The following is a 13,616-nucleotide window of genomic DNA, read 5'->3' as shown; positions in this document are numbered from 1 at the left end:
CCTCTTTGTTTTGTTGAGACAGGATATCGCTTATAATTTAGTAGACTGGCCTCAAACTCAAAATCCTTCTGCTTGAATGCTCCCCTGCCCTCCTCACCTTTTATCAACTGTTATTTCACTGAAACGTAGTAACTGTGGCTCTTCCTGACTTGGAGGACTATTTCATGAAACAATGTTTCCTTGTGTCATATTTCCAATTGACAGTCTATAGAAATAGATTAGTGTGCATTTAAGCATATGTATAGATGTATGAGCATATGTATGTATACAGAGAGAAAGAGAAAGATCTTTTCTCTACTTCTGAGCCACACCCACAACCTGATTAGTATATTTTAAAACAATATTCTAGTATTTAGTTATCTAATCCAGAACCATTTGCATATATAGTTTTAGTAAACAAGTCAGTTTACATAGAAGTTACTGTAATTAACACTATATTAAATTCATTTTGTCTGGATTGTAGGAACTGGCCAAAAGACTTTTTCTTTATTTTTTGAAATAAACTATGCTGAAAATAGAATGTTAAATGTGTTTTGTATTGCCAAGCATAAAATAGTTATTTGATTATAAATGAATGAAATGCTGTTTAACTCTAGAAATATGAAATTTAATCTTAATATACTTTATATATGTAAATAGAAGTTTTCTTAATCTGTTATTTCATTGTCATATCTTATTTTATCAATGGTCTCATTTTGAAAATATTAAATTATAAATTTGATTATTGGTTGCCTATTTAAATATTATGGGCAATCAATTACTTGTTCCACTGTATGTATTTACACACATGTGAATTAAGGGAAGGGAAGCATACAAATAACTTTTTCATAGATAGTCAAATGGATACACACTATCAGTGGAATAGTAGCAAACACATTTCTGATAAATTAGAATTGTAAAGCGATTACCTTAATTCCTCAGGTATGACTGCATGGCAGCTCTCGTTTCCAGAGCCGTTCCTTCTCATGGCTTCCTTTGCCCAATACTTCATGAGTCTGATTTGTGCTTGCTGGGCATGGAGACAGAGTGTGGTGCCATACTGCCTGATACATTTCACATACTTAGCGCAGAAATTGAGCATTTCCTTAAAAGAATTCTTTTAAAGCTATGAAGTCTTTATTTCACTTTCCTCTTAAGCTTATTGCCTATATTTTTAGTGCATTTCTTCTGTTCCTTTGATTCTTCATAGAACATACCATGTAACCTAAGTAAAGAAATGATTTTCCAATATGATACATGTAGGAGTTGGTGGTGTCTGTATTTGTTTTATATACCGTGTGTTTTCATGGGGACAGTGGTGTGTGCTTACTCCAATTAAGAAATTAGGACATTTTTGCCGGGCGGTGGTGGCGCACGCCTTTAATCCCAGCACTCGGGAGGCAGAGGTAGGCGGATCTCTGTGAGTTCGAGGCCAGCCTGGTCCCCAAAGCGAGATCCAGGAAAGGCGCAAAGCTACACAGAGAAACCCTGTCTTGAAAAAAAAAAAAAGAAATTAGGACATTTTAATTCCTAAGCGAATTTTGTTCTGTAAAACGCGTATTGCTCAGGAAATTTCACGTTGTTTCATTTTCTCCGTAGATAAACGTGTAGAAAACTGGCCGCTGATGCAGTCTCCATGGCCAACGCTAAGCATAAGCACACTGTATCTCCTGTTCGTGTGGCTGGGTCCGAAGTGGATGAAAGACCGGGAGCCGTTTCAGATGCGCTTGGTGCTCATCGTCTATAATTTTGGCATGGTTTTGCTTAACCTTTTCATCTTCAGAGAGGTGGGTTTATTAATGTCACTCCAATAGTTCCCCAGGATTGTTGGGAGTGATTTAAAAAGCGAGAGCCCTTGAAGTTACTGTTGCAGGTTTGCACTTCAGCGTGGCGGTTAGCTCCTTGGAGAGCACGTTTTTAACCTTTAGAATGTCTAGGTAGCAGAAGTAGGAAATGGAGGGGAGGATGGCTGGTTAGAGCGGATTCTCAGCACACTCTTAGTAACTGTTTGGACACTGGGAGTTAGCCAGCTGTTTCGGTTTCTTCTTTCCCATCTCTCAGGTGGGAAAGAAATACCTGCCAAGTAAGGAAGGCTGTTATTAGAGGCGAGCGAGCGAGCGAGGTGAGTTTTCAGGACGTCTCGCACGTCTTCGGCCCCGAGGGAGCCATAGGAGCTGCCTGGAGCCCTTCTTCGTCAGTTTCAGGCCTGCCATCTGATCAGAATACTTGAAAGTACCAGTTTCACTTATGTAACTTATTGTATTATGTGTTGGAGCCGAAAGGAGTTGGCTGTCATGCAGGCGTGGCTGCTAGTCATCACCCTTTTCTGGACCTCAGCAGATTCTCCGGGCTATTTTGAAAGAAAATCCTGGAGGCTGGATTGGCACATTTTAAGTTGCTAAAGTCTTAGGAATTCACTCCTGAGAGACTTACTAAAATTCTGTGTGAGCTGATAACCACAGGTACTAAGAAAATTACCCCTCTAACAACTAGGCTGGCCGGGCGGTGGTGGCGCACGCCTTTAATCCCAGCACTCGGGAGGCAGAGCCAGGCGGATCTCTGTGAGTTCGAGGCCAGCCTGGGCTACCAAGTGAGTTCCAGGAGAGGCGCAAAGCTACACAGAGAAACCCTGTCTCGAAAAACCAAAAAAAAAAAAAAAAAAAAAAAAAAAAAAAACAACTAGGCTGATAGACTCTCAGCTTCACAGACCCCTTCATCTGCTTTAGTTGGATATCTTCACTTAGTTTGCTGGGCACACATCACTTTGAGTCAAGATATAAATCAGTTAAGGCTGGACAGGTCTTGGCTCAGAATCCAAAGAGTTTATTTCATCTTACACTTCCAGGTAACAGTCCAGACAAAGGAAGTCAGGGCAGGAACCTGAAGGCAGGAATTGAAGCAGAAGCCACAGAGGAGCATCGCCCACTGGCTTGCTCAGTCTGCTTTCTTAGAGCACCCAGGACAAACTGCCTCTACATGCTTGCCCACAGGGCCATCTGGTCGGGGCATTTTCCGAATTGAGGTTTCCTTTTCCCAAATGACTCTAGCTTGTGTCAAGTTGACTTAAAGCTAGCCAGCACAGTGGCTGTAAAAGTTTCTCTTCCATTGAGTTGACATTGTATAGAATTGGCATCCATATTGGTCTAGAAACATTAAATGTATTTTTCTAATTTCTATAGGAATAATGCACTGTGTTAAATATGTAAGGTCTTGTCTAAGCAAGTTTAATTATAGGAACTAATAAACTATTCTCCAAATAATGAAAAGGTGTTATGTGTTTGATGGAGTTGATGTCTTGTGAAAAGAATATGCTTGTTTTTTAATTTGGTCCTTATTAAAATTATCGTAAAAGCTACCACACAAAGAACTTTAGAACTTCTAATAGATTACATGTCAATTCAAGGGCTGGGGATGTAGCTCCAGGGGCACAGCATTTGCCTGAGTTCAATCCCCAGCACCACCAAACAGTGAGAAAATAACTTTAAAATGTTCAGTGTGGTTGAAATGCTTTTTTAAAGAAAATAACTGCTTTCAAAATACTTCGGAGAATTGTGTGTTGGATTTACTGTTTTCACTGCTGTGTCTACTGAACCTTTTCTCCAAATGTTTCTTTTGTTCCCAGCTATTCATGGGATCATACAACGCAGGATACAGCTATATCTGCCAGACAGTGGATTATTCTAATAACGTTAATGAAGTCAGGGTAAGTGTACCACTGAATACCATTGATTACTACCAGCAGTTCAACTTTGTGGGCTCTCTCTCTCTCTCTCTCTCTCTCTATATATATATATATATATATATATATATATATATATATAAAATAGAGTGTTGTATGGGAGTGAAATGTGTTGAGTGGGGTCGAGAAAGCTTTTTTTCTTTGAAACACATTATTGGAAAGTCTGTTCTGTACCCTCAGTGTGCTTTTTCATTTGGTGTTGTAAGAGAGAACGTTATTGAATTGTTAGTGTACAGTACTTTAAAAATAGTTCTTTCCATATTTGATGTAAAAAGTATTTTCAGTTTTTGCCAGGCATGGTAGTGCACACCTTTAATTCTAGCCCTGGGAAGGCAGATCTCCGTGAGTGCAGGGACAAGCCAGTTCTATGACAAACTCCAGGCCAGTCAGAGCTAGAGTGAGACCCTGTCTTCAATTTTGTTTTTAAACTTTTGTGTCAAAAATAGAAACTCATAAAAAACACTTAACTTATTTGAAGAAAATATTTTAATTATAGAATATTTAGGAAGGCACGAGATAATACCATATGTATGAAGTTGGTCTTTATTAAATTTGCAAAAAAAATCACTGTTAATATAATGCTACATTTTCTTTTTCCAGTTACCTACATTAATAAAATTATCCTTTAATTTAAATGGAAGAAATAGCAAATTATTAAATATTTAATGAACTCTTGTATCTATGATTACTATAAAAATTATACTCAACAAACTCAGTTTGCACACAAATGCATGTTTTGTATGTTCTATGTATCTGTTTTATATATGTGTGTATTAATGCTATATATGTGTAATAACATTCATTGAGAAAAAATGTCTTTTTAGCATGAATTTTAGGGAGTGTGTATACATACATACACACACACACACACACACACACACACACATATATATGGACAGTCACCAAGTACCATAACCAAATTGTTCTAATGTACTTAGTATGTCATGTCCATGTAATTTCCCTACTAAAAGGCTTATAGACTGATGAAAAGTCGCCCATTCGCTTGCCACATTATCTTCATTCACTCAGTGCATGTATGTTGAATCTGCATTCTATGTATATAGTGGCAGGGCCTTGACCACAGAAGCTCAAAGATAGAGTAAATCTCTGCCTGCAAAGAAGAGCTCACATTCTGGAGGGCTGGCAGGCAGGTAATCAGCATGTCAAGAAACAGTTAAGAAAATAAAGCCCAGGGTGTGGCTGAGAGAATGAGCAAGGTTGCTTCATTCAGATTCATAGCAGATGAGAAAGATTTTCTTCTGATAACTGTATTGCCGAAGGATCTCCTAAGTGGGGAGCTGGGAAAGGAGAGGCACTCGACTTCGATTCTCCAGGAGGATGCTTAGAAAGCCCCTTGGGTAAGGCAGTGTGTTAATATTATTAGGGTAAAGCCGCAAAATTTCCATCCTGCTGGTTGTGAATCCACTCTGCTGACATTCACAGATGTCATCCACTTCAGTGAGTGGCTATCCCATGCAGTCAAATTCAACAGCACTCTTTCAGTAAACAAACAACGAGCTACTGTGAAAACCTACCTAGGATGAACAATCTGATTGTTGAGCAGATTGCATTTGGAGTCTCCTTCTACCCACCTCTCCCATCTAAAGTGAAATGAACGTTTTACTCTGAGACTATTTTTTTGTATGCGTGGCATGTACCACGAGGTGTCATTCCTCATTTTGATGTATCCCATTCAAAGGTAGCCAGTGCAGCTCACCGACCAAGCAGAAGTATCATTGCATGTGAACTGGGTTGGTTTAGAAGTCCACCTGGAGGCAAAAGAAGACTTCACTTTGGCCTATAATTTACCATGCTAAAATGGATAGTTACTTCATCTGTTAGCAACGTAACCATGGGCATTAAATAGTGTTACTGTGGATAAACTAAACGATGCCAAGCAGATTTTCAGCTAATTTCCTGCTGTATAACAGTATTGCTCAGGTTGAGTAAATGCTTGTCACCTGATTAAACATAACACTTTATTTTGTTTCTGGTCTTTCTCTTTTTTCTTCTCTATGTCTTAAAATTGTAATGTTAGGGAATGCTTATTCTAAATAATGCCTGATTCTAGAATTAAGAACTTTAAATTGCCTTGAAGCCCTGGTTATGATCCCAGCACTTAAAAAATAATTTTGTTTTTCAAAAGAAAAAACTCAAACCGTGCAAACAAAAACTCATTCTAGGCGTTAGATGCAGGTGTAAATTAAGGAAAGGATCTTAACCTGTGTCACAAAATGATTTATAAGTATACTTTGTTTGTGAACTGACTTATTTTGTAATTTTATATGTGATAGTATATGACATTTAGAAAATGTTTACTATAGGAAAGTTATATTTTGTTCATTGTTACAATCAGATCCTTGTGGAATGATTTAAAACATATATAGAGGTCACCTCTTGCTGGATCCTTAATCCCCCGGCATGTCACATAATCGTTTTGTACCATCTGGTGTCTTAATTAGAGCCTGAGAAAAGACTTACTTGTGTAAACAGGATTATATTTGTGACCTAGGAAATAGTTGTTGTTTTTTTAATTGATCATTTAAAAGATTTTACTAACACAGGCTATAGTGATTAGATGCCTTTTTGTGCAGTTAAAGGAAATGGAGAGAGATGTTAAGAAATGAGCTGCTACATAAACAGGCTCTGTAGGAACCCCTGAAGTATATACAGATGTGTTGGTTTCTCTTAAACTGCAAAGCATAGCAGTGTGAGGGTGGCTAGGTCTGTGCTCAGCAGTTGACCACTGCTTGGCTCTAAGTAGAGAAAGCTTTGGATTTGTTTTCTGATGGGTACATGGTCGGGTGTGAAACCCATTTGGCAGCAGAATGCTTGCATACCTTGTACATTTTGTGTGCTGTGTTCACATTTATCAATAGTAGTAATGGTCCTTTCCTTCCCTTTTACAGATAGCTGCTGCCTTGTGGTGGTACTTTGTATCAAAAGGAGTTGAGTATTTGGATACAGTGTTTTTTATCCTGAGGAAGAAAAACAACCAGGTTTCTTTCCTTCACGTGTACCATCACTGTACCATGTTCACACTGTGGTGGATTGGAATCAAGTGGGTGGCAGGGGGCCAAGGTGAGGAACCCGCCTGCCTGTCTGAAAAACCCAAATAGGGCAAGTAGGTTTACCTAATGGGTCAGTTATGTTGCTTTCATGGTTAATCGTCTCCAGTCATGTTCCTCTGTCTTAAAAACTTCAGCTCTTTATCTGTGAAGCATTGAGCCCCTAAAGACTTGCCCCCAAGATGAGCATAAACCACTAAGCCTAAATGCCCGAGAACAATATTAACTTGAGTGGGGCACGGTAGTGATTGGAAGTGCCGATCCGGTAGAAACGAGACACACTGCCCCATTTGCAGTCCAAGCCCTGGGCTTACTCCTGCTCTGACACAGACCTTGTGTGACCTCCTTGCTGCCCGTTTAATCGAACTTTTATGTAGCCCATTAATGGTGAAGAGGATCAGAAGTCACAGCTGGGCATTCGCCTCTAGTGTTTGAGACGGCTGTAGACTGAGGTGATGTGCATGCTGAGCTGGACACAGCCCTTTCCCCTGGACACAGGGTGCTGTTCTGTCGCGATTGGCAGCCTAGGCATCCACACTGAAGCATTACTAGGAAAGTGAAAGTGAAACTCGGCGTTTCAAGGAGAATTAGTAAATCTAAACTGACCCCACAGCTCACATCATGACAAAATGCGTTATTGTGTACATACTTAATATTCTAAAGAGAAAAGGTTTTGTTGCGTTTGACTGAGTAGGATCTTGCTAGATCTGTATGAACTAAATGGATTGGTCACTCAATGTGTATAATGCTGTCATTTAAAACTGTGTAGAAACCTAAGAAATTAGTATTATTTTGCCCCTGGTGTGCACATTGGTATCTCTAGAGACTACAATGTAATGTATTACAAGTCTCCATAAACAGAAGCACCACAGCCTCTTTTCAAGGAATTACTGCTAGGAAGTAGGGAATAGAGGAAGTAGGAGGCGGCAGTCATTTTACATTGTTTGCTGAAGCTCGCTGGAGAATACCATTTGAGAATTTACCGCTTCAAAAACCCTTCAATTTTAGCAATACACATTTTTACATATATGTATACATATATATACATATATATATATTAAAAAACAAACCCTCAAAGCTAAATTGTAAAAAATGCCAAGCTTCATTTGAGAAGCTTTCCCCTAAGTATTACTTAACTTAGATTTGAGACTGAACTGGCAGGTAATGTAGATTCATTCACTTCTTCGTCTCTGTGTCGTCATTGCCCATAACACTTTTCTTCCAATTGCCTCTCATTTCTCAACAGCGTTTTTTGGGGCCCAGATGAATTCTTTCATCCATGTGATCATGTACTCCTACTATGGGCTGACTGCATTCGGCCCCTGGATCCAGAAATATCTTTGGTGGAAGCGATACCTGACCATGCTGCAGCTGGTGAGTTAAATGTTTTGAAAAGTTATTTCTGGTTGTTGCCAAAATCAAAATATTTAAAATATTTAAGTTTATTATTTGTACAGTGCCAGGTTGTTTTAGATTAGGTTCCGTTACAAAATCTACTTTATAAGCAAGGTGCTGCTGCAGCGTCAAGGCTGGCTTGGTTCTACCTAATCACTCACGGGTGGACTGGCAATAGCCACTTGCTTTGTAATGCCCTTAAAGACTGGATTCAGAACCTGTCCCTCTGAGAGAAAGTCTGTAAAACTGCCTGTGGAAAGGAGGGTTAAAATGTAAATATGCCACAAAGTACATAGATTCATGATGACTAGAAGAATACTTCCCACGAGTGACTTTTTTTTCCCTAGCTTACTATTTTATTCACTCTTCTTGTGCTTGCTTAAATTTCCAGTTTCTCCATGATTTGGTTCTTGTTAATAGACCCTATCCATGTAGCAGAGAAAAGCACAAAGCCAAGAGAGGGCAGGGGTAGGGGAAGGGTTTGAACACAGGATGGGGCACTCTTTCTAGTTCTGTACAACTCTGTGCTTGAAGAGCAGAGCCGAGGATTTGAACTCCTAGTGTCCTAGGCCGATGGTTCTCAGCAGCCCTTCCTTGTAGGGCCTCTCTTTGCATCCCAGGGCATGCATCAAAGCACTGTTCAGAACTTGGGCGGGGGCCGTAATCAAACTGAAAATGCAAATCCAAGTTGGTAGCTAATCTCCAGGCTTCACAGTGTATTCTAATATGCTTTAATCATAGTGTACACACAATTTTTATCAGTGGGATCGTATTTAGAAATACCCATCTCTGCCTTGAGTTGCTACATAGCTGCCTAACCAAACAGGAAACACAACCTTTGGGGAATGCTGGGTGTGAAGGATTCATTTAGTAAAGCAACACTCCAAGAAACTTCTTCCAGAATTTGTGGAAGCTCTTGATATAGTTTGTAGAGCTCTTTCCTCTCAGTGAGAGCTAAGTGGTCCCAAGAAAGTGAAAAGGTGACCCAAATCATATAAATTGTTTCACCTCTTCTGTTGGGGTTTGCCCTGGGCTGTCTTTGAGCTACATCATACTCAATCACACCCTATACACACCCTATTTCGGTGGTACAGGTTCTAAGAGCCATTGTGAAATCAAACATTCTAAAAGTTTGGATTTTTGCCATGGGAATTGTTAAATTGAATATAAACTGATATGTGTGGAACAAATTACCTTAACACTTGATAAAATGAATTGATGGGTCTTGCTGTCTTTGTCAAAGAAACTGTAGTTGCCCATTACAGAGAGGATGCTGAACTTCAGTTTCTGAGTTAGACTTTCTCCAAACACTTAAATCATGTACAGATCTTACAAAAAGTTACCCCTTGCTAATGCTACAGAATCTGTAATTCTGTGCCACAGACCATTCAGTGACTAGTGTGCCAGAATTTAAGTTTATTATTTGAGCATGTCTCTGTTTTGAATTCTCTCTTCTTGAGAATTCATAAAATTGAAGGTGATTCTTTTTGCATTTACTGATTTTAATGGGAATATAAATTTTTAAAGAATGGTGTTCATTCAGATGGGAACTTGCCTGTCCCTTACCTGCCAGAGAAAGATAGGGAGCCAGCTTGGCGAGCTCAAGTTCATTTCTAAGGTAAATGTGCTTTATAAGACATGAGAGCAGAGAGGAGTATTTTGGAGAAGAAGGAGACCAGTGGTCGAGGGAGAAGAAGGCTGAGACAGTTATAGTGATGCAGATGTACGATACTGTCCAAGAACCCCATTTGTGTGTGTGTGTGTGTGTGTGTGTGTGTGTGTGTGTGTGTGTTCCTGCCTAACAATTTAATGAAAAAGCATGTAGTGAATATGTCTCCTTGTGACAGCTTGGTAGAAAAAAAGAAGTCTAAACTGAAGGCACTAAAAAAGACCCCCCAAATACTGCTGCTTTACTCTTGTTGGCCATTGCTTCTCTCTCCTTGGGTGCCCTTCAGCGAGTAGTCAAATGTCCAAATTCTGTGCCAGGGACTCAGGAATGGTCAATGAGCAAGGCAGAGCCCTGCCTCCAGGAGCTCCAGTCTAATGAAGAGACAGACAACAGTCAGTCAACAGATAAAGGATCCGCTTCAGACAGCCATCAATCACATCACTTTAAAAAACAAAACACAAAAGCCCTGTGATGGGGGCGGGGGGAGCCATGGAAATCACTAGAATGCCCTTGCTAAGCAGGCGGCATTGGAACTGTGATCTCAAGGAGGGAGAGGCAGAGACTATGAACCTTTCAAACAGTATCGCACGATCTGGGCCCGTGACCCCTGGGTAGGAGATGGTGATGCTGGCATTGGAGGCCTTTCAGGACTCGGATTCAATGTTCCCCATGCTGCTGCTTTTGTTTTTCAGGTTCAGTTCCACGTGACCATTGGGCACACAGCACTGTCCCTCTACACTGACTGCCCCTTCCCCAAGTGGATGCACTGGGCTCTGATCGCCTACGCAATCAGCTTCATCTTCCTCTTCCTCAACTTCTACACTCGGACATACAATGAGCCCAAGCAGTCAAAAACTGGAAAGACAGCCATGAATGGGACTTCAGCAAACGGCGTGATCAAGTCAGAAAAGCAGCTAGTGTTAGAAAATGGGAAAACCCAGAAAAACGGAAAGCCAAAAGGAGAGTAGATTGACCTGGGCCTTAATTGGTTGACAGTGAGGAGACTCCTGTGTTATAGAAAATTTCAGGGGCAACAGAAGCAGAGGGTCTGGGGTGGGGAGAGAGGAGAGAGGCAGATGTGGTCTATGCACCTTCAGACTGAGCAAACCTTTCCAAACGGTACCCAGATGTTTTATTTATGAAGTTTTTATTTTAAACATTTTTTTTTATTAGCCTTGATGTTGTCCAGACCAAAGCAATCCCAACGTGACCTTGGAGCCCCTCCTCCTGTTACACCCACCTGTTCAGTGGGTGAAAATGTCACCCATCTTCCATTCACCCCTTCTTCAGTCTGAATTTTAGATGATCACAGAAACACAGTTTTGTGACAATTTTTTTTTTGGCTAAATCACTAGTTCCCACTGGTTACAAATCTGATATTTTCTTGTCCAGAGATAGAACTGTGGATACATTTGAATCTGGATTCATTTATTGACCCCTGTGGTCAAATCTCTCCACCTCTAGTCAGAATATTCCTTTTTTGGCTGTAATTAAATTTGAAAACTCTGCTAATCTCTGTAGAATCTTAGAGGCTTGATGATGATGATGATGATGGTGTTGGTGAAAATAAGAAAGAATAACAGTAAAATCCTGTCTTGTGACCCAAAGGCCACCATGACTTACGGCACAAATCACTGTGGGAAACAATTTTTTATTTTATTTTTATTTTTGTGATGAGGAAGGTAGCCTTTGAATACTCCTATTATTAGCAGAAATGTATTATGAGGATTAAGATTATTGAATGATTGAAACATGAGACAACTCATGGCTTTGTTAGTAACATCTAAGGTAGTCACATGTACATGCAGTTAGAACTCTAAGGGTATGTTGATTTTATCAGGCTTTCCTTGTTTAGATTTGTGGCTGTTGCTGATTTTTCATATGTGGACATACACCTACCTCTTCTGTTGGAAAGAACATTTAAATAAAATAAAATGAAATAAATTTTACTTAAAAAAAAATCAAGGAGTCCTCTAATGTAAAATTTAATTTTAACTTTCAAACTTTTTTGTTGATTTTATTTTATTTACAAATAGCATACACCAAACATTTCTGTGATGTTATCCATCTCTTTCAATGTGTCTGATTTTGAGTGATGCTTACTTCCCTTGTGACTACGTTGCAAAAATCTTCTTTATTATCTAGAAATGAAGTATACATGCATTTTGGTGCAATACCTTGACTCCTTGGTGCTAATCGATATATTCAGTGCTTGCTGTTACAAGGTGTTACTTGTTAATGCAAGATGAGAAAATGCGAGACTGAGTCGGGTCTCTCAAGTCAAATTCGGTGTTTACAAAAGATGTATTTCATGTAACAGAAACGAACAACTGGAAAGCTGCGGAAGAGACGCTGTTCCACATGTTTTTTTTTTACATAGATTAATTTGTTATGGGATTTCACAGAGGGATCATATGGAAAGAGAAAAATGTAACAAAAATAGCATGAATATTTCTAAGTCTTTCAACTTGTCAAAACTGCATGTGTAGGATGTCTGTTGTTTGTACAGACTTTCCAAATATTTTGTAAACTATATTTATTGTGCATTGAGATTACATTTTCCCTGAAGGCATGCAGTCATGAACATTGCAGAAAATTAGCGGCACATACAATAACAGTGCGGTCTAAGAGGATCAACACTTTTTTTTTTTTTTTTTTGCCAGTGTGTAATGACTAGAGATGTGTAAATCTTTGTGAACATTCTGTACTGGCTTCCCAGACCCCTTCATTCCCTGCTCTCAGATTTCAGCACAATAAATATACTACTGCTGTGGGAAAAGTGATTCTTTTCGTTCATCAGTTTCTTGTTTGTGTTCTAATTTATTTTCTGTTGCCAACTTCTTACATAGAAAAGCAACGAAACTAGGTCTCGGGTCTCCGAGTTTTGGGTTCAAAGCATATTCTTTTTGTATGTATTCAGGTTTGTTTGCTTTTGAGGCGGGGTTCTGCTATGTTGCTCAGTTTGGCCCTAAACTCACCACCCACTGGCCTCTGCCTCCAGAGTCTTGGGATGACAGGAGCACCATAGAACTAAAATCTTGTTTTTATGGTAGCATTTTTAAAAAATTAGTTCTAGTTGCTTTCAGACATGAAACATATCATTCCAAGTACTTCTGGGGATACTCTTAGAATATCGTATTTAAATCACTCTCAGTCCTTACTATACGTTTATGGAAGATGACTTTCAATGATGAAATGACAACCTTTCTTAATAGCTTTGATAATTTCTGAATCATCACAGAATAGTCATACGCCTTGCTGCTGACGCCCAGTGAACACGGGTTGTACCTCCTTTGTATTAAAATTTCTTTCATGAAAATATCTTCCTGAGTAGAAAATAGAGAACTACTTAATAGTCCCACATTCAAATATTTCACTGTAAACACCCGAAACAGCCAGCTTTCCGGGACAGTAAATGGCTGACACCCCCCCCCCCCCGCAAAACCCCCCCCCCCCTGCTCTTATATCTGTCTCCTGACAGACACTGACTGGCCTCTAGTTTCCGCTTCAGCATTACTAATTCATTCTTCCATTCCACACTCCAGGCATCTGATCATTCAACATTCTCGTGTTGGAACGTGGACGCTCCCAGGGTCACCGCTCCTGCTAGTGGGTCCTGTTGTCTGTGGCTGAGGGCTGCTGCTTAGGGAGGGACGGGAGCCTCAGTGTCCTCAGAAGGAGTCTTAAAAGCATGATGCAGGAGGCTGGCTATTCATGAGAGATTTTTTTTTTTTGGGGGGGGGGACTTACAGTAATGTTCAAGTTC

General features: G+C 39.8%; 1 protein-coding gene across 1 annotated transcript in view; it reads left to right on the top strand.

Moving 5' to 3' along the window:
• Elovl4 (ELOVL fatty acid elongase 4) overlaps positions 1 to 12,633 on the top strand; it is a 31,638-nt gene extending 19,005 nt beyond the window's left edge. The window contains exons 2-6 of the mRNA XM_052715495.1: positions 1,579 to 1,766; positions 3,602 to 3,682; positions 6,628 to 6,799; positions 8,033 to 8,160; positions 10,543 to 12,633. Of these exons, the coding sequence (XP_052571455.1) occupies positions 1,579 to 1,766; positions 3,602 to 3,682; positions 6,628 to 6,799; positions 8,033 to 8,160; positions 10,543 to 10,818 (845 nt within the window). The 3' untranslated portion in view covers positions 10,819 to 12,633. The remainder of the gene's footprint in view (positions 1 to 1,578; positions 1,767 to 3,601; positions 3,683 to 6,627; positions 6,800 to 8,032; positions 8,161 to 10,542) is intronic.
• Positions 12,634 to 13,616: the final 983 nt, after the last annotated feature.

This window comes from Peromyscus californicus, unplaced genomic scaffold (assembly GCF_007827085.1).
Source record: "Peromyscus californicus insignis strain IS unplaced genomic scaffold, ASM782708v3 Scaffold_11__1_contigs__length_118956290, whole genome shotgun sequence".
Lineage (NCBI taxonomy): Eukaryota > Metazoa > Chordata > Mammalia > Rodentia > Cricetidae > Peromyscus > Peromyscus californicus.
The sequence above is the reverse complement of the archived record's forward strand: the minus strand, read 5'-3'. Positions and strand labels throughout refer to the sequence as shown.